This window comes from Penicillium vulpinum (genome assembly GCF_028829585.1).
Source record: "Penicillium vulpinum strain IBT 29486 chromosome Unknown utg000003l_segment0_segment0, whole genome shotgun sequence".
Lineage (NCBI taxonomy): Eukaryota > Fungi > Ascomycota > Eurotiomycetes > Eurotiales > Aspergillaceae > Penicillium > Penicillium vulpinum.
The window spans coordinates 4,305,443-4,329,982 of NW_026643243.1; the positions used below are offsets into that span (position 1 = coordinate 4,305,443).

At 48.6% G+C, this 24,540-nt stretch overlaps 10 protein-coding genes across 10 annotated transcripts; 4 read left to right on the forward strand and 6 right to left on the reverse strand.

Annotated features, from left to right (window-relative positions):
- Nucleotides 1-355: 355 nt before the first annotated feature.
- N7479_006686 (putative integral membrane protein) lies at nt 356-1,686 on the forward strand (the record flags this gene model as incomplete). Its single annotated transcript, XM_057254380.1, has 4 exons — nt 356-616; nt 685-1,058; nt 1,117-1,184; nt 1,253-1,686. The coding sequence occupies 4 exons, from the start codon at nt 356-358 to the stop codon at nt 1,684-1,686; spliced, it is 1,137 nt and encodes a 378-aa protein (XP_057108242.1).
- Nucleotides 1,687-2,437: 751 nt separating this feature from the next.
- N7479_006687 (uncharacterized protein) lies at nt 2,438-4,400 on the reverse strand (the record flags this gene model as incomplete). Its single annotated transcript, XM_057254381.1, has 5 exons — nt 2,438-3,709; nt 3,763-3,865; nt 3,925-3,969; nt 4,024-4,192; nt 4,292-4,400. 5 exons carry the CDS (start codon nt 4,398-4,400, stop codon nt 2,438-2,440), a joined length of 1,698 nt encoding a protein of 565 aa, XP_057108243.1.
- Nucleotides 4,401-4,765: 365 nt separating this feature from the next.
- Nucleotides 4,766-5,478, reverse strand: N7479_006688 (peptide-methionine (R)-S-oxide reductase; the record flags this gene model as incomplete). The annotated part of the gene is made up of 2 exons (XM_057254382.1): nt 4,766-5,145; nt 5,205-5,478. 2 exons carry the CDS (start codon nt 5,476-5,478, stop codon nt 4,766-4,768), a joined length of 654 nt encoding a protein of 217 aa, XP_057108244.1.
- A 414-nt stretch (nt 5,479-5,892) lies between these two features.
- N7479_006689 (uncharacterized protein) lies at nt 5,893-7,659 on the reverse strand (the record flags this gene model as incomplete). Its single annotated transcript, XM_057254383.1, has 2 exons — nt 5,893-7,515; nt 7,618-7,659. 2 exons carry the CDS (start codon nt 7,657-7,659, stop codon nt 5,893-5,895), a joined length of 1,665 nt encoding a protein of 554 aa, XP_057108245.1.
- Nucleotides 7,660-8,322: 663 nt separating this feature from the next.
- Nucleotides 8,323-8,841, forward strand: N7479_006690 (YciI family protein; the record flags this gene model as incomplete). The annotated part of the gene is made up of 3 exons (XM_057254384.1): nt 8,323-8,480; nt 8,543-8,762; nt 8,809-8,841. 3 exons carry the CDS (start codon nt 8,323-8,325, stop codon nt 8,839-8,841), a joined length of 411 nt encoding a protein of 136 aa, XP_057108246.1.
- A 1,751-nt stretch (nt 8,842-10,592) lies between these two features.
- N7479_006691 (putative telomere silencing protein Zds1) lies at nt 10,593-13,124 on the reverse strand (the record flags this gene model as incomplete). The annotated part of the gene is made up of 2 exons (XM_057254385.1): nt 10,593-10,811; nt 10,872-13,124. The coding sequence occupies 2 exons, from the start codon at nt 13,122-13,124 to the stop codon at nt 10,593-10,595; spliced, it is 2,472 nt and encodes an 823-aa protein (XP_057108247.1).
- A 1,772-nt stretch (nt 13,125-14,896) lies between these two features.
- On the reverse strand, nt 14,897-16,315 carry N7479_006692 (SYLF and SH3 domain-containing protein; the record flags this gene model as incomplete). Its single annotated transcript, XM_057254386.1, has 4 exons — nt 14,897-14,918; nt 14,971-16,028; nt 16,089-16,192; nt 16,273-16,315. 4 exons carry the CDS (start codon nt 16,313-16,315, stop codon nt 14,897-14,899), a joined length of 1,227 nt encoding a protein of 408 aa, XP_057108248.1.
- Nucleotides 16,316-16,982: 667 nt separating this feature from the next.
- On the forward strand, nt 16,983-18,933 carry gem1 (ERMES complex Ca(2+)-binding regulatory GTPase GEM1; the record flags this gene model as incomplete). The annotated part of the gene is made up of 2 exons (XM_057254387.1): nt 16,983-16,992; nt 17,045-18,933. The coding sequence occupies 2 exons, from the start codon at nt 16,983-16,985 to the stop codon at nt 18,931-18,933; spliced, it is 1,899 nt and encodes a 632-aa protein (XP_057108249.1).
- Nucleotides 18,934-19,482: 549 nt separating this feature from the next.
- On the forward strand, nt 19,483-21,571 carry N7479_006694 (WD40 repeat domain-containing protein; the record flags this gene model as incomplete). The annotated part of the gene is made up of 6 exons (XM_057254388.1): nt 19,483-19,487; nt 19,632-19,774; nt 19,863-20,796; nt 20,851-21,334; nt 21,394-21,469; nt 21,522-21,571. 6 exons carry the CDS (start codon nt 19,483-19,485, stop codon nt 21,569-21,571), a joined length of 1,692 nt encoding a protein of 563 aa, XP_057108250.1.
- An 866-nt stretch (nt 21,572-22,437) lies between these two features.
- On the reverse strand, nt 22,438-23,688 carry N7479_006695 (GPI anchored serine-threonine rich family protein; the record flags this gene model as incomplete). The annotated part of the gene is given in 5 exon segments (XM_057254389.1): nt 22,438-22,562; nt 22,573-23,249; nt 23,305-23,445; nt 23,510-23,588; nt 23,640-23,688. 5 exon segments carry the CDS (start codon nt 23,686-23,688, stop codon nt 22,438-22,440), a joined length of 1,071 nt encoding a protein of 356 aa, XP_057108251.1.
- Between the last annotated feature and the right edge of the window lie 852 nt (nt 23,689-24,540).

Below are 24,540 nucleotides of genomic sequence, written 5' to 3' on the forward strand. Positions count from 1 at the left end.
CTCCGCAACTTGACCTCTAGCTCGGTGGCTGAATGGTGATCTTCAAGCTAAGTGGAGAGGATCTCGTGTCCTTAGCTTTCTCGTCTTTAGGTTGTATTATTTTCTTTGTGCGCAATAATAATAGTTCGGTCTCATTTCCCTCTTTCGTATATGTATTAAGAAGCGGGCCATTCCCTCACACCATGATCCCAGGAGACCTCGTTGCAAGCATCGACAAAGCGGCGTCCTAATCTACTATAAGTCAACAAAGGAACTTTGCGATCTCTCTTTCAGCGCATTGAATACCTTCCTGTTCACAATCAAAATCCGTGCACCAAATTGCCATTCATTCATTTATATACGCCTTTATGATACGATGACAACGCTATCAACATCCCGCGGCCACCAGGCCCTCGCCGTCAGCATTGTGTTTACAACTACGGCAACAATCATTACTGCCGTCCGTATATATACACGAGCATTTCTCGTAAAACAGATGGGAGCGGATGACTATGTTATTTTAGTCTCTCTGGCCTTTTCGTGGATTTTCTTCGGCCTCATGGTAGGCGAAGTCTACCACGGTATGGGCGAGCATTATACTGCTATCCCCGCCTCAATCTTCAAGGCTCAGATGATCGTATGTTCTATCTCAGCAGAAATATGCCTCTAATAAAGTGCAGTTCCATTGACATACTTATCTTATAGTATTTCTGGGCTTCAATTCCCATATACCAAACAAGCCTTATCAGCACAAAGATGTCAATCCTTCTCCAATACAAACGAGTCTTCTCAACGCCACGCATGCGCTTGGCATGCTGGCTCATGATCGGCATTCTAGCCGTCTACGGAACCTGGACTATCATCAGCGCCTGGGCTAACTGTGTTCCTCTCGCTAAGTTCTGGGATCCAACCGTCCCAGGCTTCTGTTTCGATAAGAAAGCCTTGTGGTTCTCGAACTCGGCTATCCACATTACAACCGATATTGCCATTCTCATATACCCAATGCCAGTACTGAAATCCCTGCACTTACCCAAGAGGCAAAAGTTCGCTCTCATGGCTGTTTTCGCCCTAGGCGGATTGTAAGTCCAGCTCCATATCACGGATAATCATCTACAATACTAACAACCACTCTCCCAGCGTCTTGATCACAAGTATACTCCGTCTCAGTTCTCTCCTTACTATCTCCAACTCAAATGACCCAACCTGTATGTACTAACAAATACCTACGAATCACCTCCACCTACCAACGAGCAGACCTAATAAACTACTCCAGACGACAACGTTGGCGCAGCAACCTGGTCCGCCGTCGAGTGCAACGTAGCAATTATCTGCGCCTGTCTCCCTGGCACACGCGCCTTCCTCTCCAAGCTCCTGCCGCATATTTTCTCCACCCGAAGCAACGGCTACCGCAGCAAGACGACACGGCCTTCGCGAATCAGCCGCGGTGCTCTCACAGGAGACGGAAATACGCAAGTCCTGGCCTCTGTCGTTGGTGGACGTGAACATAGCTCGGAATACGATCACGATCTGGAAGATCTGTCGCCGTCTGGCTCCTTTCATAGCTATGCAAAGGAGCCTGTGAAGGAATCCTTTGCGGGTATCAAGGTCACGACCAATGTTACCCAAGAAAGGACCTCGCATTCGAACATTGTTATTAATGATCATCTGGGCAGTACGAAAGAGTTGGTGACGAAGCATGGCTTTTGATCTATAATGATATGCGTTGGTATAACGGGTTCCTTCTTTATATACGTTTCTCAATTTCCTTTTTGTTTGGTGGTCTTCACTCTTGTCTTATATACCTATGGCTTTCATGTGGCGGTCTTTTGTTTATGTTTTGTGCGATGATATACCCAATTATAACAGGCTAGACTGTGTCTCTGGCACAACTATAACATTATTACTATCGAACACCGAAGGAGTTCCTATCTCGAATAACGATCTATCAGAGCTGGCTAGTGAGTGGTTCATCATAGCCCCAGATCAAAAATGGTCAAGCTAAATTCAAGTACATTAGAGCAAATTTGGAAATATGTCTCTTCTAAAAGACGTGACCGGACCTAGTACAACAATCATTTATTAAGCTAGGGTCATTTCTAACCCTAAGGCTACCTACACATTCTTCAAACACGAGCTCTAGGGTATTATGAATGCATTGTAAAGACAAGTGTACAAATGTCGAAACGAACAAAACGAGCTGATCATTCAGTATGCATGAGACCCGCCCATTGTACATTCAGAAGCCGCCCGTATTTCAGAGACTAAGGGCTCATGACAAGGAAGATGCAAAAAAGACATAATCGAAAAGAATTCTAGGCAAGGATCTCGAACCCGATGAACACCGGTATATGCAATGCGTAATATGCTATCATGCTTGCAAATACGGAGATGTCATCATGCAAATCTCAGAAACCGAAGATACTCGCAAATCCTGGACCTGTTGCAAAGAAAATATACTCTACTCCCAAACGTTGGAGAAGAGATCGTCAGATCCACCAAACCCACCAGACTTGTTATTCGTGTTTGTCGAGGTAGAGTTGGAGACCGGGGCAGCACTGGCCCAGCCGCCAAAGTCCTCGTCCGCTGCCACAGTGGGTGCGGGCTTGGAAGCAGCACTAGGCGCGCCCCAGCCGTGGCCCACGTCATTCGGGGTCAAGGTGTCAGGGACCTTCATCATGGATGCAGGCGAGGGTGCAGCAGGACCAGCCGATGGGGCAGGATCAGGGGTGCTCCATGCGTTCCCACCCCATGGATCGAGGCCTCCAGACATGATGTTGGCTACTGCTGCGTTCGTAGCGCTGGGGGCTGGCGCTTTGGGAGGAGCAGGAGGCTGCACCGGGGGAGAAGAAATATTAAACGCGGATTTCATTTCCTGCTGAGGAGAAGTTGCAGTAGATTTTGGGGGCGAAACCGTTGAGGCATATGCAGGAGGCGAAGAAAACCCGAACAGGTCATTCGATAGCGATGATGAGGGAGGGTTAGGCTTAGCAGTCGGGGAGGTAAATCCGCCGAATCCGAAATCTTGCCCATTAGAGGAGATGGAAGTTGTTCGGGACTGGGGCTTCGGGGCCGACAAGGTTGGGGAGGCTAGGCTATCAAAGAAGTCGCCGCCCGCAGAGCCCGAGGGCGATGTGACCTTAGGGGCAGCGGGGGTCGACTTGGCGCTACCGAAAGATGAAAGATTAGCGAATGCCGATGGCTTCTCGGCTGGTTTAGCGGCTGGAGGAGGAGAAGTAGTAGTCGGGAAGCTCAGTCCACTGAAGGCATCCGTCAGACCGCCCATGTGAGACGAAGCGGAGGGGGCGGGAGGCGAGGCCATGGCGCCGAATGAGTTGCCCCGCTGGTGCTGCACGGGTGGTGCCGGCTGCGGCTTGGAGTACAATGACAAGATCGACTGTTTGAGGTCTGGCCGTGACATTCCGGCTGGGGGTGCTGGTGTGGATGCTGTGCTAGCCGGGCGACTGCCGGTAGTAGGCTGGGTGCTACCGAAGAAGTCGAGGCCCAGCAATGAATCATTGGGCTTTTGAGTCTTGATTGGCGCGGACTGTGCTTGTCTGGGTGGCGCACGCGGAGTAGGGCCGGTTGTGCTAGGACGAGGTGGAGGAGATATATCGTCGCCGAACAAATCAATCGAGGCTTGTTGACGGTGTGCCGGGGGCTGGCTGGGAGCGGGGACTCGTTGCGAAGCAGAACGTTCGAGCTTTGCTTTCTCCTGTACAACCGCAAGAGGCTAGTAAGTCAGTGTTTGATGCTCACTGGCTGGTTTACCATGCAATCACTCACCACATCCTCATCACCGTCATCCAGTGTCGATGGGTCCGGCATTTCACCATCCATTACCCATCGCTTGCTCTCGTACTTCGTGCGGATGAAGTTCTCGATTTTTCTGTTCACACTGATTGTCAGAAACTACCACCACCGAACGACGGCGATTCGAATGCTTACGCATCGGAGGGAACGTGGCCGGGTGCCAGTTTCGCTTCCCAGTATCTGCATCCTGTTAGCCCATGCTCAACGTGGCCGGCTCAATTGAATGCGACGAACTTGTTGGCTCTTCCATTGCCCCATCTTACAACACTTTGAAGTTGTTCATCGGTCCATGCATCGAGATCCACGGACTTGACTCGGCTGATATGCGTGCCCATACCCCTATGGATGCCCGAGCACCGGATGCAGACAAAAACACCCAGATTCCATGAAGCCCATCGCGGATCTATTCAGAAGAAAATTCAGTATTTGAGCGCCAAGAAATAGCCTTGGAGATGAAGCCAGCGTGGGCGCAATTCAAAGAGGGGATCCGGGGACCACTCACGCTTGTTCCGTTTACAGTCGGCACATATCTTGTTGTGTTCGAGTTTCAGCAGAGCCTTAATAGTCTGCGAATTTTGGGCAGCTTGGCCCGGAGTAGGGCGTCGAGACATAATCGTAGCGAATCAAGAATTGATGGATGAAGGGAATAGGGAAACAATGAGAGCGACCTAATTATTCTTAGGTGGCGGTCGGCACAGTTGCGGCCTAAGGCTGTAGTTATCTATACGGATGGGGGAAAATGCCAGTCACGCAATTTGATGTAAAGTAATATGAGGTCACTAACTAATAACAGATCTTTGAAAAGATTCATTACTTTATTTATTTGCTTCATTTTTCACTGAATAATTTCTTTAAATTCAGGATTTACAAAATATGGTTGGTCCACTCAAACGACGCCTCTCTTCGTGTCATGCATGTCGGTCTTGCTGCATTAGTCCCCGCAAAACAAATGACGATTAAATGTCATAAAAAACTTTCAAGCTTTCGACTGAGGATTCTTAACAGCGCTAGTATCCTCTGTGAAACGCAGACTGACACTATTCACGCAGTGGCGTTCGTCCGTGGGAGTCGGATACCCCTCACCCTCGAATACATGACCGAGGTGACCCCCACAGTTGGTGCATACGATCTCTGTCCGCTTCCTGCCGAAGGAATTATCAACCTGTCTTGTCACAGCGCCAGGGACGGAATCGAAGTATGCTGGCCAGCCACAGCCAGATTTAAACTTCTGGTCGGCAGTGTAAAGCGGCGCATCGCAACCAGCGCAATTGTAGACGCCTTTCGATGGGTGGTGGGAATCGTATTCACCGGAACCAGGGGCTTCAGTACCCTTTTCACGAAGAATGCGGAATTGTTCTATTGCAATTCTTGTAAGCACAAACCAATCATATATCGCCTAGGCGTTGTGTACAAACCTGGGTTCAAAACAGCTCTCCACTGCTCTTCGCTTCTCTGGTCGGGGTGGGACATTGTATCGGTTGCTTTTTCGGGGTTGTTGTTGGAACTGAAAAAGGCACCAAAAAATGGAATGGTTGGTGCAGCTATAAGAGGCTTGGTGCTGCTTGTCTTCGAATGAGGAGGCTTGCGCGTCGAGGACAAGAATCGGGAGCTAAATCTCGGTCCAAGTCGGATGGGGATGACCTGGTGTCTAAGGGGTGAAATAAGATTGCGAGATATTTGGGATCGCATAGAGAAAATGATTTGATAGGGAACTGGGAAAAAATAAGGTCACAGTAACTGAGAGATGAGAGTGGGGTGAGGTTAATCCTATATCGGCACCATGAGCTCCCGTTTTACGTCATCATGCGGGGAGTCCTCCAGGGCTGAAGATCTCCACGGTCAAGTCGGGCACTCTTTAGGGCCTAGTCAGACACTCATCTATAAAGCACAAATATATTCATATATATTCTCTTCTATGCTCTACAGTGTTCCAAGAGAGGTTATTTGTATATTTTTTAAAAAATGTTTGATTACTCAAAACAGCCCCAGGTCCCACCTGGGAAACTCCAGCAGTGCAGGGGTATCTCAACAACAAAATCCGACATCTGAACAAGATTGAAGAAATAGAAAAACGGAAAAAGAAAAACAAGCCAAAGAAAAAGCTTAACGGCGGTTCACACCAGTCACCAACATGGAGCCTCGGTTGAGCTCCACCCGCCACCCCTCCTTCTGTAGCATTTTCCAAACCGCGGGTCCAATATGTGACTTACGGTCAAGAGAGTGATTACCAACACCGCACACAATGTTGAACCCGCCGTGGGAGCTCTGTCCCCCACCACGGACGTACTTCTGATCCCCCAGTCCGTCCCACCACGCCTGGACGCTCTCCCGTGCGATTCTGACCGCGTTGGCGACTGTCACGCCATGCAGATCCAAGTCAGAATGCGATGATTGGCGGGCCACCAACCGGTCAGAAGCTGTTGCCAAATGACGCATGGCAAGCTGGCGTTGTTCGTTTCCAACGTCCCGGTAATACGCAGAGGCGCCACCGTAGAGGGGGTTGGAGCGTGCGCGGCGGGCTGACTGGGATGCCTGAGCGAGGGCAGTTGAGCGGGCTGCGAAGTGAGAGTTGGCGGCGGCGGCGGCTTCGTTGAAATCCATGAAATCTGAGGCAGTTTCCGCTTGCTGAGCTGGAGCCAGATTCTCCTCTTCATCGTCGAGATTGACCGGGGCTGAAACAAAACTGATGATATTTGAGACAGAAGTGAGATCAGGCCGACGGGCTAAGGTATCAGCTAGTTCATCCGTGGCTGAGACCTCATTGTCTGTAATTCGAATCAAACCAATCAGAGTGGTAGGTTGGATGCTGGGGTACTTGTGACTGAGCTCCCCCGCTTGTGTAACGAGTACAGGATCATCCTCGATTTCATGTATGTCCTTAGGCCCATAGGCCTGCGCCAAGGCTCTGATCGTTGCACAGAGTGACATTGAGTTTTCATGATAAGTTGAGGCAATCTTCTCCTTCTGCAAAGCGCAGGCCCGCGAGGAAAGAAACTCGATGTCCTTCTTTCCTGCCTCCCATTTATTGGTAGAGGGAGTATTCATGGCCTGGGAGGCCAGCTCAGCTCGACGTTGCTTCTGCTGCTTTTTCTTCTTGCGGGATTTCTTGCCACCGGCGTTCTCGTCCTCCTGGGCCTGGAAGCCATCAATTGACTTGGGAATGGAGGATTGATTGTCCTTAGCAACCTCGTTTGGGGTTTCTTGAGGAGTTTCTCTAGCAAGTTGTGTCTCTTCAATGAAAGCAAGATTGAGCAAGACATCCATTGAGCGACTGAGGCTGTCATGGCAGTCTTCAAGGATGCGCTCAGCTTCCAGGCGAGTGATAGTCGGGAACATGCTAATCAAGTTTTGTGCCTTGTCAGCAGTGGTCATACCCAGGAAGGTGTATGCAAGCTTAGAGTCTTTGAGCCTTTGTGCATCAGGATTGGGATTATTGGAGTCTTCATCATCCTGTTCAACAGTGTCAAGTGATGGCCAGCTTGTAAAATCTGAGGGTACGTCGTCGCACGATTCGCCGATCAGAGAGCCTGAGGCCTCAGAATTTCGAAGATTAGTTGTGCCTGTGGGGTCAAATGGCAGGTTTTCTTGCTCAACAGCAGATGCGTTCAACACGTCCAGGGTTTCACGCAACTGTTCAACCTGACTGGGAATCGCTAGGTCAAAGTCTGATACGATCGCAACAAACAACGCGGGATCAATTGGCGGACAGTAGGTGCTTTGCAGCTCCTAAATAAAAGACGGATATTAGACCAGAGCCAGACAAGTAAGCGGTATAACAACAAGCTATTCACGCCTAAACTGTGTGTGGATAAGCGGGGCATGACGTACCTTGAAGAGCTCATCGTCACGGTTCCCCATGGCTGTGATCATAGATTTATTTGCAGTGAGATTGGAGGTATTTGTTTCATTCCCTGTGAGCGACTGTGAGGTTGGATAATTGTAAGTGACGTTAGTGGGAGTGATGAAGATGAAAAGTGGCTTTTTTTTTGCGATGATCTTGATAGCTCCCACGATAAGATAGAGATAGAGATCGATACGGGTAACAATGATGGGGCAACCAATCACCGAGCCAGAGGGCGTGTCACGTGCTATTATCACGTGGGTGGGGTATCCCAGCTAGGAAGTCGTACGCATAGCCATATCACGTGATTGGGATTAGTGTGGCTGAGCCTCAACACTAGGCCAATCGGATATTAGGATTCGAGTGGCCTTGCTTTTTCTATGACCTGACAAGAACGTACATGATTTTATGTTTCGCCCTGAGGTTTTATCTAACCTGCCCAAATTCACACTTACACCTATATCCATATATCTATCTCTCTACCGGCTTCTCGAGATATTTTGCTTAGTGGAGCCTGCTTGTTCGTACATCGGGGTCTGGTTCCGGGGTTCAGCCAATTTATGTACTTCGGTACGTCCACCCGACTTTCGAATTCCCACCAACACGAGTATATCTTGGTCAAAGATGCCTAGTATCTAGATTAATTCTTCAAAAAAATTCCTGTCTACCTCAAGCGTCAAGGTGCTCTTATAATGTTTTCATACCGCTGTCTTCGAACAAAGAGCATTGTGTTCTCAGCTGTTTCTCGGCCTTTGCAAAGTTTTTCGAGCACAAGCGCACAAAGAAAAGAATTTATTTGCATCCTTCCCGACAATCCAAATGTCCTGGCTATCAGAAAACAGGTTAAAGGGTGAGTGTATCATAGAATATCTAGATAGCTAGGTTGGACTGAGCACAACTAACATTGACCAGACTCCACTACGACGGAATCAAGCCATTGATAGCTGCCGGAAAGCTTGTTGATGGCGGTGCCATATTTGAAAAACACCCCGAGGAGTGCAAGGATGCCCTTTGTAAGGGTAGCATGGTCGTGTACTCGGCCAATGATGTTGAAGAAGTCCGCACCATCATCGAGAAAGACATTTATGCCACTAGTGGTGTGTGGGACTTGAGCAAAGTACAAATTTTCCCAGTGAGTAGAGCCTTTCATATCCATGAGTCAATGCTAATAAATGCAGTATGTCCCGGCCGTTCGAGAGCCACTTCCATAACGAATATAGATGCTCGAAATATGTATAAAAAGCACCAAATTTTATGATAAAACAAGTATAGTCAGGTTAGACCAAGTGAGAAAAGCCACTCTGATCTTATGGGAACTTCGATAATTGCCTGTAAATATGACATGCAGGATCTTCTCATTCGAGCAATATATGCAGTTTGCTTTTGCTTGCCTGCATCTCTCTCTCGCTTCTTGCCTTCCAGGCCTAACTCTTCCATTGGATATAGAGTTACATCCGCCACTTTGCAGTTAGATACTTTCAGTCTCTATTATTTACATGAGTCATTAGGATATCAATCCATGGATGCACAAATCCCTCTCAGCAAGCGAATTAGGGAACTTGTATATGTAATGGTCACCGATCAAGCTCTGGAGGTAACTTTCTAAGGTTATTCGGGCCGTAGCCGCAGGTGGGGCTATCCGTGCAACAACCCCTGCATAGCATAGGCCATCTCGCCGACGTTAACACCAAGTGGTGGCAGGAAATACTAAAGAACATCGGCACCGATAGAACAAATGAGGGTAAAGTGTTAGCACTTTTGGGTGCTACCATTACTGATATTTGAGGCAATATATATATCCTTGGACAGTGCGTCAAAACCACTGGATTAGTTCTGCAAGCAAGACGTCAATTTCACTGCTAGCCAACGCCCATAAGGCTCAACGCGTGGCTGAAGATTTTAACCGGGTCCCCTGCTACTCCATGTAAATTTGTCAATGCCGAGACTAAGGAGGATGTGATGCAGATTTTCTACAAGCTACTCGCGAACAAGCTGGCTCATGATTTCCTACATAATATTTTATCGCTATCAATATGCCATCCATTATGTGTACTCCGTTCATATTCGTGGTATTAGCTGACCGAGTTGGTCCCTAACCATGTACATAGCATTTAATAGTGGTGATGCTACTCGTTAGTCGATCCCTAGTTATATTAAAAACGGGTTCTATAAAAAATGGCCTAGGCTTTTCAATCTTAAATATAACGTTCCCAATATTGTGAGCCAAATGGATCTGATTATTGAAGACCTAAGTTCTCAAAGACAGTGGCTGTATACGATACTGATTATTCCCGTGAATATAAATCCAGATGTACATTTGATAGTACACCTAAGTATAGACTAAGGATATTGACAACAACATTTAAAGTTCAACAAGATGCGAAATTGACACAACACACCAACACGTCCGTGATTCATTCGTATGGAAATATTTAAGCGCGGAGAAAAAAATAATGAAATACAGACAATGTATAGCCTATGATCGTGGTGTAAACAAGGAGGGAAAGAAGAGAAAAAAGAAAACCCCAGACGCTATGCGAAGAGATAAATCAAGGCTTGTGCCCAAATACGACACTTAGCCCCGCCTTGTGCCGAATATACTGCACTATTCAGTGCCAGATGATCATGATACCCAGCCAAAAAAAAGAGACGCTGCAAATAAAGAGGAAGGAACCCCCTGCCAAAGCCGCATTTCACCTTCCGTGGTGCTAGATGCCAATGAGTGCGTAATAATACGAGTCCGCCATGAGAATTAGTACACGGGGAATTATGAAGAAACATTTGAAAGGATATGGGTAATGCATGAAAATGCGAGAACGCGGCTTGAGTGTGTACATTGATGTTCTAGGAACATCCTGAACCGACAAAAAGCATGGGTATTTCCGTGCGCTGCTAAAAACGAGGAAGCAGAAGTGTGGGAAGAGAAATAGAAAGTAAACGAGTGAGGACGCCAGCCCCAGATTCACCACATATCATCGTCATCGTCGTCATCGAGTTGGACGTCATCGCCAAAGGACGAGTGTCCGTACTGATGGTGGCCGGGGCCGTAAGCTTGGCCATTTTCATAGCCTTGCTTGTCGCTCCTCGAATGGCTACCGTAGCGATCATGCGGATCGTCATCATAGTCGTACATGGAAGAGTCGTCGTAGGCACTGTCTCCGTAGTGTTGTTGCTCCTGAGACTGTGTGGGACCGTTAGTAGTGTTGCTTTCCCCCTAGGAACGAGAGCCATCTTCGCTTACCTCTTGGTATCGCTGATATTGCAAGTACTCATCTGGCTGATCTCTTGATTTCGATGATCTCTGGGATGACCCAGATGAAGCAACCGGCAACTGCATCTGTTGTACCTTGGCGAGGTAGGAGTACATGAAGTTGCTTAGCAATACTTGAGAGTACAGAGCTCGCCGAGGATTCGCAAGCTTGATATGCGCCATCCGGTAAATGGCTCGCTCTTCCAAAATGGAGAAGCGAGTCCATGGATAATCGACGTCGGCGCGAAGTACCCGAGTTGGGGGATCGGGAGAGAGATTTCGTGCCGAATGTTTTCGGTGGTGGCCTTCGTTACTGTGCTTCTTTCGTCCACCGCCAAAAATCGAAGAGAAAATGCCATCCTTTTCTTTCTTTGAGTCTCCCGATGCCCTCCTCACGCCGTCTTTGCGCCGTTCCTCCTCAAGCTTCGGATCAAGGCGGTCCAAAACAAGACTTTCGCGTCCCCGCGGAGTGCTCTCGATAGATGATTGTAAAACGTCTAGACGTGTGTTGTCATGCGTTTTGTCGACAACCTTTGTTTTGGTCTTTTTCGAGTCGTTATCCTTCTCCTTCTTCTTATCTTTTTCTTCGCTGCCCAGCAACCAATGCCAACTAGACTTGCGGCTACCATCAGAGTCCTTCTTGTCTTTTGATTTCTTGCTCTCGGATTTCCGTTCTTCAGGTTTGCGTTCTTCTGAGATGGTAGGGATGAATGAAAGACTGTCGGTGCGGGTGCTGTTGCCAGGTACCATCTGAGGGTTATTGGCAAAGTCATTGAGTGAAGATGCAGGTTCATGAGGGGGTAGGCGAGGATTCTTGGGACGTTTTGGTGTCGGCTCATGCGAAGGCGTCGGTTTCGACGAAGGTGTAGATGCCGTGGCACGATCCGACGACCGTCTGCCTTGTGAAGGTGGGCTCGGTATACGGGTGGAGTCAGTAGCGGGGGGTGGTGTTTCAACTATTTCAGGGATTTTCTGGTCGCCTGGGGCCACGTTCAAGGTAGATCGACCATTCGAACTAATCCGAGAATGCCATTTGCGTGAATTGGCCGTATCTCCCGAATCAGATCGATCCAGAGTAGCATCCGATTGCCCACCGGAAGTGGGCGAGCCTTCCTGCTCCGCCTCAGGCTGATCGACAATTGAATCGAAAGTCGAACTCACGGGTGAACTTGGGGCATAAGCTGATCCATGCGATGAGGTAGATGGGGCTCGAGCAGCTCGCGTCGTTTTAGAAGTAGGATCTTGAGGTGGCAGAACAACCGGAGGGCCTGTATCACTCCCTGCAGATTCAGATGCCCCCCGCCCAACTCGTTTAGAGTAGGGCAACTTTTCGCCCTTTTTCAAACTGCCTGCTTTCTTATATTGTGTCCGAGTTGACCGGCGTAGGCTGTTTCCCGGTGGTGCTGGTGGCAGGATCGGCAAGTCTTCATTTCCTGAGATACCAATATTCTGGATGCCGCGCAAGAGTGATTCTTTGTCCATCGGTTTCGAATCATCCACCAAGCTTTCCAACTGTTGCAGGTTGGGACTCAGCATTCCACCTCTCCTATTTGATTCAGAGCGTTTACGTTCCAACCGATCCGCGCCATCTGTATAACCCGACGAATTGTCGATTTGTCTCGATAACATAGAGCGTTTGCGATTAAGACCACCTCCCGACCCTTGGCGTTCGGAACCTAAAGTCGAATACTCGGCGGATCTGCGCTTGATATGGTCGGCTTTGCTGTCCAGAAACGACTTAAATTCTTTCGGAGCCAATTCGGGGTGCAGCCGCGCAGGAACCCAGAACAATCGGGAGGCGTCATCTTCGTCAGCCGATGGGGAGGGAGGTGAGGCGAAACCTGGGAGGTCAGGGTCACCGGCGGCGGCCACATCCATCGACATGCGCCGAATTGCGGCAAGGTTGTTCAGTTCCTGGGCGACGGCTGCAGGGTTCGATTCATAGTCGATATCGTTGAGAGGAAAAGAGGACGTTGCGGTGTCCGAGGGCTGACGAGTACCATCGGAGTTCCCGGGATCACTTTCCCGGTCAAAAGACCGGCTTCCAGTAAGTGGCGGCCGTTGGTTTCCATTGGTGTGTATCGTTTGCCTATCTGGCGAGGATTGATGCAGTGGCGAGGACGGAGAAAGAGAGGACTCGGATCCTGCGGCGGCACGCGGGATGGTTGTTATTGACTCGCCGAGGGGGGTCATTATATAACTCAGGCGCCTCGGATCATTACGATCATAGTCATCGTCGTACATGTGCCCGATGGCTTCCGTCACATGGTGGCTTGGATCGCTGATCGATAAATGGACGGCGTGACCTCTCCGCGTCGCATGCCCGCCAGCCTCGTGGGCACTTGTGGAAGCCTGAAATGGAACAAAATCTCATTAGAATCAAGCGCTGGTTTCGAGTCGAGGTCCTGTTCGAGGTCCTATTCTCAGGGTCCATGGGAAGGGGGTCCAATTCCACAATAATGTGGTTGTGCCTGAGGGGTTCGAGGTTGAGGGAGGGGAGGGGGTGTTCGACAAAAAGTCACGCCCACCCGAGGAACACCGGGAAAGCGACGCACCTGCATGGGAAGCCAGTTGTACAGGAACCCAAAGACGTCAAAGACGGGGCCCGAAGGGCGAAAGCTTAAGAGGAGGGGGCAGTGTCAACCACGTTGGATAGCAAGGAGGAACGGGTCATCGAAGCGGGGAAAGAGGAATGGAGACAAAGAACCGCAGCGTAGGGACTAGACATTCGGATACCGAGTCCGAATGAGCGTTCATAGGTCGATAAGTTTGGAAGAAGAAAGGAAGAGAAGAATGGAGGATGGGGGAGTTCGGCGGGCGGAGAGCAGATGGGAGAGTGTGTACATACTCTCCGCAGCACCTGACATCTTAAACTCTTCTAAATGCCAAGTTTATTATATTAAGACTTTCTGTCTGGATTGTATTTTATTTTTCTTCTTGAATTCAGCTAGTTTAGCTAATTTAGGCCTCTAAGGTCTTTTAGGTCTTATTTCATTGAGGAACTTGTTTGGGGCTCCACTTAAACGGGGAGAGATACTCCATAGACGATCGGTTGATCTACACCGAACATGTTCTATTGGTTTCTTCCTTTGCTCCCTCTACTTTGATTCAGAGTGATACATTATTTTGGTTCGGATTCTAACATCGGACTCTAGAGAATTAAGTACTACCTATCTTTCAGCGCTGACTTGCAATATATTTCTTCCATCCGTGACACCGCATCCATGTACATCAAGGGCTGAAAAGATCGCCTCCCTCGTACTCATTACATCCATCTTTGATGTTAAAAGGTCTGGGTTAACATGGCAAAGATTGTAAGTACGCAAGGAGTCCAAATTTGGCATTGTAAATCCACTTGGCATCATTTTGTCCATAATATCCCCATATATATGAACTAGTAGATAGGTCAGACCTGAGATTCCCATATAATGTTGTATGACTTTATTCAAACTTCCCCGCGGACCGAAGACAATAGCTGGATATGCCAAGCAAGTGTTCACACGGGTCATCAATGATACGATAAGGCCCAGGCCAGAATGCAAACGATTTCAAGTCAAGACCTGAGTGTACGGGATTATTGTATTGGAACCATCCATGAATGTTGTCGGACGCATATCAGCTTAGGCCCCCAAAATGGAGCCGAGAGGTATATTTAACCGAAGAGACCAAAAAAAAAACCTATTGAGGCATAGATGAAACAAACTCTGGAGAAGCCATAGAGGAAATCAAAATCAGATGAGATATGAAAAGATACAAGATGACGGTATCCCCAAGCTTCCCCAAACGAGGCAAAAAAAGAACGAGAAACTCCACGCTGAAGAATGTAGATGACACCAACAACTTTAACGGAAATAAACGAAAGAATGGAAATGAAAAGAATTTGACGATTCCGTGTACGCCAGGATATATGGAGGGCAAAAGTTGGGGGAATGTATGTTCATCAAGACCTAGAGAAATGTGCATCAAGGATTCGTCACAGCGTGTGATACATGGACCAGTATTGGATGCGCACAAGCTTAAGAGGCTTCAACATAGTTGCTGCAAATGAATTAGCTGTCAATTCTAGAAAGTGGAAGGAACAAGTTCTTACCTGGGGAAGATGCCCACGCGATCACCAATGCGACCAGTCCACCAGTCTTCCGCCTTCTCCGTCCGCTTAATAATGGTAATAATTTCACCCTTCTTGAATCCAAGGTCACCCTCTTGATCCGCATCAAATGTGAAAAGGGCAACAGCTTGGTCTGATCGCAATTGGGCTGCACCAGTCTTCTGTTGGAAGACCGGCTTAGGGGCAGTTGGACGTGTAGGTCTACGATCCGAGTAGACATATTCCTCCTCGAATGGCACAGTGTTGCTCCGGTTGCGCCCATAGCTATCAAATGAATCTCCGGCAGGTGACCGGGTTGTCGCGGAACGACCAAGACCCGAGGCCGGCCGATCATAAACATCATCAGCCCAGGTGTTCGCACGGCGCGGCTTATCGCGATACTCGTAGTCATTTTCAGTGTTAGATCGACCACGTTGAACACCTTGACCGTAGGCATCGCCCTTACGTCCCTCCCAGACCACGTCGTCATGGCTGTCGTCATAGACAGGGATGTCATTGTACATGGAGTCACCATAGGCCCGCCCACTTCCTTGGAATGCACGGGAGCTGAGCACGCGCATTAGAGCATCGGCGGCCGGTGGGGGACGAATGCTGCCGCCGAGAAGTTGGTTCGCGGAGACACGACTGCGGTACAATTTTTCATTCGCATCCCTGCGTTCCACGAGCATACTGCCTTCTAGACTGACACCGGCGAACAGACCCTTGGTTTTTGAGTAGGAGAAGACGGCCGCAACGCCCTTCGTACTGGCTGCGCCGGCCGCCTCGGCATTTCGTCCAATCGGTCCAGCAGCAAGAGATACATTACCGCCCAGTGTCAGTGTTCCCTGCTGGGAGAATGTGCGAACAGCAGCGGCATCATTGAGAATGAAAACAAAGTCAGTCAACTCAAACCCGATCTGTCCTCCAATTCCGGCACCGGCAGTCGCAATAGCTGATGGAGCCGACCAGGACCCATCGTTAAGACGAGCGACAACGATACCAGAGCCAAATCGTCCTGAGCCCAGGAAACCGGCCTTTAGAACCGTGAGGACCGCGAGACCCTAAGGAAAAAGGCCTGTTAGCTAATGATGGTCCCAACTGAGGCATAATGAGTGTCTTACCTTTGCATTGGCCAAAACCTCTGGGGGGATGACCTTGTCAGGACCGAATGATTGCCTAGGATCAACGAATGATGTCAAGATTTTTGCAGCCTTCTTGCACTCGCCTGTTATGAGAGAATCCACTGTCAGCCGGATATTCCGCATGCGACTGCGGGGAAGCGGGCTTCGGAGTGTTGAAACTTACTAGCCATAGACGAGGGCAACGGATTGTTTATCCCGAGAGGCATCTTGGCTGGTGAATATCAGGGTAGAACGAAGGAAAACTCGACTAGGGGAGGGAGAAAAGGAAATCAGCTGTTGATGCCCAGGTGTCTGGAGGGTACGGTTAGTCAGTGCGATGTGGGCCCTGTCCAGGTGATGACGGCTAATACGGGACGCCGGTTCGTGGGAGGCTCAAGACGTACCTCGGAAGACTCTAGTGGGCTAGACTGCAATACTAAGTAATGTCAGAGAATTTCAAGAAAGTAACCAGATAACTTCAATTACAGATACAACACCCTCACTAGTGGATAGCTCTTGATATCCTACGTATTTGGGCAATTGTGGTATCTCTTGTTAGTGTTTAAAAAGTGGCCGAGCGAAACGAGCGTTGCTTGGCAAATTGGGACATCTGGAGAATATTCACAATTTACATATTTAAAAAAGGAGCACAAAGAGATTGCAACCAAAGCAACAGTCTCCCGATGTGTAGAGAAATTGAAAAGCATTGCATATATACACAGAGTGTACAACATACTTAACTGTTTTCCACGTGCAGATGCGCTAGGCGCCAAGGCCTTTATCGTATCGCGATTGTCTCATCCGGAATCAACCTTGGAACTTATCCACCTACCTCCATACAGTGCCAGGCTATGGTTGAATTATGATCAATAAGTGACTCACTGGACGCGAAAAATGGCATCAGGTATGTTGGGGATCACAATCCCCGAAACACTGCTGACAGGCCATTTGTCCAGTTCGCATTTGCGTCTGCGGTGACGAGGGCACTGGCAAGTCCAGTCTCATCACCTCCCTTGTCAAAGGCGTATTTGTTACGAACAAAATTCAACCAGTTCTCCCCCAAATCACCATCCCTCCCACCCTCGGGACCCCCGAAAATGTTACCACCACGACCGTCGTCGACACCTCAGCCCTTCCCCAGGAACGGAACAATCTCGCGCGAGAGATACGGAAATGTAATGTGATTCTCCTCGTGTATTCTGACCACTACAGCTATGAACGGGTGGCTCTGTTCTGGCTACCATACTTCCGCTCGTTGGGTGTCAATGTCCCGGTAGTTCTGTGTGCCAACAAGTCCGATCTGGCGACTGGTCATAGTGAGACCCGAGTGGTTGAGGAGGAGATGCTTCCCCTGATGGCAGAGTTCAAAGAGATTGACTCTTGCATACGCACGAGTGCTCGGGAGCATCGCAATGTCAACGAGGCCTTCTTCGTTTGCCAAAAAGCTGTCACTCACCCGATCGCACCGCTGTTCGATTCCAAGGAAGCGGCTTTGAAGCCTGCTGCGGTAGCAGCCTTACAAAGGATATTCTATCTCTGTGATAAAGATCGCGATGGATATCTATCAGATAAGGAGCTCAAGGATTTCCAACTCCGGTGCTTTTCCAAACCATTGAATGAAGCGGATCTTAATCACATCAAGGAAACCATTCAAAAAGCTTGTCCGGATTCGGTTACGGAATCAGGCATTGATTGCCAAGGGTTTATTCATCTGAATAAATTGTACTCAGAGAAAGGGCGACATGAAACAGTCTGGATCATCTTGCGAGCGTTCCAGTACACGGATAATCTCTCCCTGCAGGAGAAATTCTTACACCCGAAGTTCGAAGTGCCGCCGTTCGCCTCTGCCGAACTCTCACCTGAAGGTTACCGATTCTTTGTGAACCTCTTTCTTCTATCCGACAAGGATAATGACGGGGGCTTGAACGAGGCTGAACTTGCATCCTTGTTTGCTCCCACCCCGGGGTTGCCTGCATCATGGGCCGACGGTTCGTTCCCATCCTCCACAGTCCGTAATGAGGCAGGACATGTAACACTGCAAGGCTGGCTTGCTCAGTGGAGCATGACCACCTTCCTGTCTCCGAAAACTACCCTCGAATACTTGGCATATTTGGGCTTCGAGCCCTCCGACCAAGGCGATCAATCCATCACTGCGGCGTTGAAAGTCACACGGCCACGCAAAAGACGCCGCCGCCCGGGCCGCGTGGGACGCAATGTTGTCCAATGCCATGTTCTGGGAGCTCCTGGATCCGGAAAATCGGCCCTGCTCGACGCACTTCTTTCCCGCGGATTCAGCACGACCTACCATCCAACCATCCAACCACGTACTGCAGTGAACACAGTAGAGCTTCCGGGCGGAAAACAGTGCTACCTTATTCTGGATGAACTAGGTGAGCTGGAGCCCGCTTTGCTGGAGAACCAGTCCAAATTGTTGGATCAGTGCGACGTAATTGCGTACACGTATGATTCCTCGGATCCGGACTCATTTGCCTACATTCCTGCATTGTTGGCCAAATATCCTCATCTGGAGGAGCTCCCAAGTGTATTCGTTGCCCTTAAGGCCGACCTGGATCGGACGACCCAGCGAGCCGAGCACCAACCTCATGAATACACAGCTATGCTTAACATGCCTAGCCCACCACTCCATGTCAGTGTTACGTGGAATTCTATCCAGGAGGTGTTTGTCCATATTGCCGAGGCTGCCATGGAGCCCAGCACTGCTTTCCCGCGTAGTGAAGAGGATGTGGAGGGCAAATGGATGTCGTGGGGAATTGCACTCGGGGCAGTTGTTTGTGCGGGCGCCGCCGCAGTGATGATTTGGCGACGAGTTGGCAGCGGCAATTAGGATGTCGTTCGTGTTCTATACCATACCCCATACTTTAATATACAAATTAAATGTAAAATGATCTGAATATCTCAATCATAATATTTAGTTAGGCACATTGGATTGGCCGGCTCAGTCGGATTTAAGCCGGTCCCGCCAGGCACGTTTCTTCTCCGCTCGAACGTTACCCCGGACATCATTCCCTTGCTGATCCTCCCCTCTCTGCGCCTCGACTTGTATCTTTGAACCCCAACCCCCCGAACCTCGAATCATATATCATTACACGCATCTTATCAAGTGCATATACACACTAGTGGTCGCCTGTTTACCAGTTTATCGCACATCTTGACTCGCTGTCGCCCCTTGCAGCCATATTTGCAACCTGTCCATCGCACATTCACCAACATATAAGAGCTTGCAGATATCGATATATATAACCTGAAACAGCAAAGGTTGAGTAAAGTGCATCGCAGACTCAAAGTTTGCGCAATTGCCTTATCAGTTCCAAGGTTGAGCTGTTGGTCACACCAGATCCCAGAGTCCAGAAGCCTGTACGAGTGACGTCTAGTCATGTTGTAAGGAACCCTCTTACTTTCCCATTCGTTCCCCCTTCAATCTTCAAGCCGAGGCTTCTGCTTTATTTTCAATATTACCAACGTAATTTGAGAGGCATAGCTGTTAGGTACCAGCTATCACACTTCACTTGCTGACAACAGCAGCGTCCTTCCCCCTCCCCCTCCGCGCTATACCATCCCTGTCGCATATGCGGCGGGGGCGGCAAATGGTATGGCGGTCCCTGTTGTAGAAACGAACAATACGATTACCCACCCGGAGCTTGGGCGTTCATTGCAAGTTGGCGAGGGTATGTGTGCTCAGCGGTCGCTGATGTCCTCTATATATCCTAGATCTTTCAGAATCTGAGAAATAGCTTACATATTATATTGCGATAGGAACGTACATCCTCCAAGATGATCTGCTCCTCGCTACGCCGCCTCCCCACCCATCTGAAGCTCCTATCATCAACCCGAACCCTCTTGCGACGCTGCCCACACCTCCTACATGTGGCGTAAAGCTCACTCTTGTCACTCTCGACCCGCGAAAGAAGCCTCCGACTTTCTTGAAATCAGCTGTTACAGCTCCCCAATTTGGAGATGGAAACATTGCGCTTGCGGCGCCACCGGTGGCAGCGAAGGACATAGGGAAGCGAAGAAAGCCCAAGAACAATATCATCAAGAGCAGTTCTTCCTTCGTTTCGCGAGTCATCACCCACGAGACATCTGTGAAGCGATTGGGCGATCGTGACCCGAACGGCATTTTTGCGTTTGCGAATATCAATCGCGCATTCCAATGGCTCGACCTCGGCTCGCCTACGAAAGAGGAGCATCTTACCAAAGTTCTATTTACTAAGGCGCATATGCTCTGCCACGATGTCAACGAACTTACCAAGACATCGTCACATTTGGACATCGTGATGGGATCTTCTGCGGGCGACATTATTTGGTATGAGCCTATGTCGCAGAAATACGCTCGGATCAACAAAAATGGTGTCATCAACAACTCTCCTGTCACCCATATCAAATGGCTTCCTGGGTCCGAAAACCTGTTCCTAGCGTCCCACGCCAACGGTGTGCTGGTCGTGTACGACAAGGAGAAGGAGGATGCTCTTTTTGCCCCCGAGGTGAACGGCCCCGAACACGAGGTCGGACGGCTACCATTAGATATCCTTAAGTCTGTGAACTCCAAAAACCAGAAGACCAATCCGGTCTCATTTTGGAAAATGGCAAACCAGAAAATCTCGAGTTTCTCCTTTTCGCCGGATCAAAGGCATCTAGCCGTGGTTCTCGAAGATGGGTCGCTGCGACTCATGGATTACTTGAAAGAGGAGTATGTCTACCCTATGTCAACAGAACTAAACAATTTCCAACTAACGCCTTCTAGGGTATTGGACATATTCCGCAGCTACTATGGGGGCCTGATCTGTGTCTGCTGGTCGCCCGATGGCAAATATATCGTAACCGGAGGCCAAGATGATTTATTGACCATTTGGTCTTTCCCCGAGCGCAAGGTTGTCGCCAGGTGCCAAGGACACAACTCCTGGGTTTCGTGCGTAGCATTTGACCCATGGCGTTGTGACCAGAAGACATACCGCTTCGGCAGCGTCGGCGACGACTGCCGTCTCCTCTTGTGGGATTTCAGTGTTGGAATGCTCCATCGGCCTCGAGCACACCAAGCCTCAACTCGAAGCCGATCCAGCCTCGTACTGTCAAACTCACAAATTACCAACCGCCACCGTGCCGACAGCGGCGACAACCGTGTGCGCTCGGACTCTAATCAAACAGACACGTTAAGCGGGGATATCGATCAGACGCCGAGCCACCCCGTGGAACCCCGGTCTCGAACGGCTCTTTTGCCCCCGATCATGGTAAGCATTGATTGACGCGCAAATTTTGCTAGCTCCAAAAGAGACTAACTGAACCATAGTCCAAAGTCGTCGGCGAAGATCCTACCTGCTGGCTTGGCTTCCAGAGAGATTGCATTATGACTTCCTCTCTTGAAGGTGTGTATAATAAGATTGTTCGGGGTCAAATGATGCTAACATTCTGACATAGGCCATATCCGCACTTGGGATCGACCCAGCGACAGCGTCGTCAGGTCGTGATGCTGCATTGCGGTTTGTTGTCCGCTTTTTCGGTACAGGATGACTCGAAAATCCGTCCTGTATGTACCATGTAATCGATCTCGATTCAACAATCTTGGTAACCCTGGAGGTTACCAATAGGGGGGGGTTCAGTCTTTTAGCGTCGCTTTTCTTTTCCCAATACTTATGATATCTTTACACGTTTATATTACCTTTGCCAATCTATACATATTTATTACGCGCCGAAGGATTTTCTATCTGTGAAGCTATTAGGCTGACTTGGTAGAAACCTCAACAACACGCCTAATTGAAAAAGACTGCGAGGTTTTTAGCTTTCCCTACTGATGAAGTGAGCTTCGAACCTATCTCTTCCCTTGCTTGGCAGCAGAATTTGATGAAACAATATAATAGCTAATCCTAAGATGTGATTTATAGTATAGTACCAAAATTATAAAACAGGCATAGCATTATCGCATTTCTCATTAATGTAAGGGTCATATCATAGGTCCATAGACCAAATCATCAACATCAACATCATCAAGCAAAATAAATCATCACTAGTAAAATAAACCCACTTCAATAATCCCTTCAGTAAATAGTAGACTTTGTCCAAAAGAACTACCACAGATAACCGAACTATCTCCAACTCATATATTTAAGTTCCCGGATGTCCAGCTGGCCAGTTGCCTAGAGCCGGAGAACGAATAACTGAACTCAAGATTTAAAGGACCAGAGCGAACAGACCCAAAATCAGACTGCCAGCGGGGGGCAACAGGACGGCAGCAGCGTTCGTGGTAGTTGCCGACTCGGTAGCAGTCGAGGTTGTGGTCGAAGAAGTACGGCGAGTGGTGGTCGACGTAGTGGTCGAGTGGGTTGCGGTGGACATGCTAGTCGAGATCGAGGTCGAGGTCGAGGTGACGGTTGAGCTCCTCACTATGGATATAGTCAGTCACTTGTTCTTCAATGTAGTGGGTGAAAAGCAAAATGCTGTCTCGGAAGCCACGCTTTCCGCCTTTACTAACCAGGGGTAGTGGAAATGTGGGTAGAATGGGGTGTGGTAGAGGAAGTAGTGCTGGATGAGAAAGTCGAAATGGAATGTGTGGATGAAGTAGGTGAGTGAGAAGACGAGGTAATGGAAGCAGAAGTGGTCGGGGTGGCAGAGCTGGATGTAATGAAAGAAGAAGTTGAAGGAGTAGACGTAGAAGAGATCGAGGAAGAAGTTGCAAGTGCAGATGTGGAAGAGACTGAGGAAGAAGTGATAGTGGTAAGCGTCAAGGTAGAAGTCAAGATCTTAGAGGATGTAGTACTGATGGAAACAGGAAATGCTGAAGGGGGAGAAGATAAAATGGAATAGGTAGACGCACTTGCAGAAGAGCTGGTTATAAGAGAAGATGCTGTACGGGTAGAGAAAGAAGATGAAGCAGTAAGATAAGAGGACAAGGTAGGGGTAGACGCACTGGTGGAGGAGTGAGCAGTCGAAGACAGGTAAGAGGAAGCAGTCGAGGAAGCAGCCGAGGAAGTAAGATCACTGGTCGACGCGGTGGAAGACATCAAGGACGAGGCAGACGAAGTTTCAAGCGCAGTACTGGTTTCCTTACCAGAGCTACTAGCAATTGCACCAGGTTCGGTGACTCGGAATTGCTGAGACTGAGCCAGAATGCCACTTTCCGGGGAGATGAAGTTGATCTGATATCCCTTCCTATATTGATTATCAGGTCAGTAGCTCAAAGACAAGGTAATCAAATTGCACTTACCCATCATCTGTATCTGTGAATGTCTTTGCTTTGACAGTATAGGAGCCTTTGGAAGAGTCTATATCTTCTGCCACAACCGTTGTTGTCGGAGGATAGACATTCTGATTGACCAGTTCGATGTTAAAGGTATCCGGGTCCGTTCTATTGATATTGCAATTTTGGTTAGCATATTGTGAGTTTTCGTGTTGAAAAACCAACAGCTTACGCGACAACCTGCCACTTGATAGTAAGGGGCATATCAGGGTCAATCTTTTCACCAATTCGTGGCGAGGTGACAAGGAGACCTGATTGAACGGTTAGATATATTTGTATTCTCCCGGGACAAATGGTCATACCTGCAGCTGTTGAAGCTAGAGCCACCAACGAGATAATATCAACCCGCATGTTGATGGGTTTCAGTAATAACTGATATCAAGCGAAGTAATTTGGGGAAATATTTGTCAATCTTGGAAGGTCGGGCCACAATATACTATTCGCTAGCTTGGAGGAAATCAAAGTCAGGGGAGATATACGACGGGGACACGATACTTTATAGTCCCTATAATAGTCACAGCAGACTGAATCTCTCACAGGGTCTTATCAAATTTCAATTTCCATCTTTATTTCTGGGCTGATTTGCCGTGGTGCCTTGATCCATCACGCCTCGTGCTCCCAGGTATGTGTTGGAGTACAAAATAGTTAGATGAGGACCACATCCTTTAATCCCCGTGATGTGAATTTACTACTGTGTTGCAGTCAAAGAGATCCAGAAAAAAGACTGTTGCTCCTGTAGCTTGCAACTTCATTTTCAGCCCAGATGGTAATTTTTCCTTGGCTCAATCCATGATGCACGACGTCTCTGGTTTTGACTGGCCGCGCGTCATAGCTCCTCTCCGTATTGCAATGGAAAGATTCTATAATGAATTGCCTGTTCATATACTCAGCGTAATCATAGTGATTGGCTAGGGCACGGGACCCCTACCACTGCGGCCCGTTTAGATTCAATGGCGATTGTCAGGGATTCATGAGATAGCTAGCTTTTTTGAAGCGTCTTAATTACTGATAATTCATTGAGTGATCCTGTTGCCATAAGAAGACCCTGAGGCTTAAATGTCAAATATCTCATAAAAATTAAGCTTATATGGAACTATATATCTAGAGAATTCCTGACCTCGGGACCCATATTGAACACTTATTCAAACACAGTACTTTCTGAAAGTTGACTGCAATTGCACTCGACAATCTACGCAATGTGAG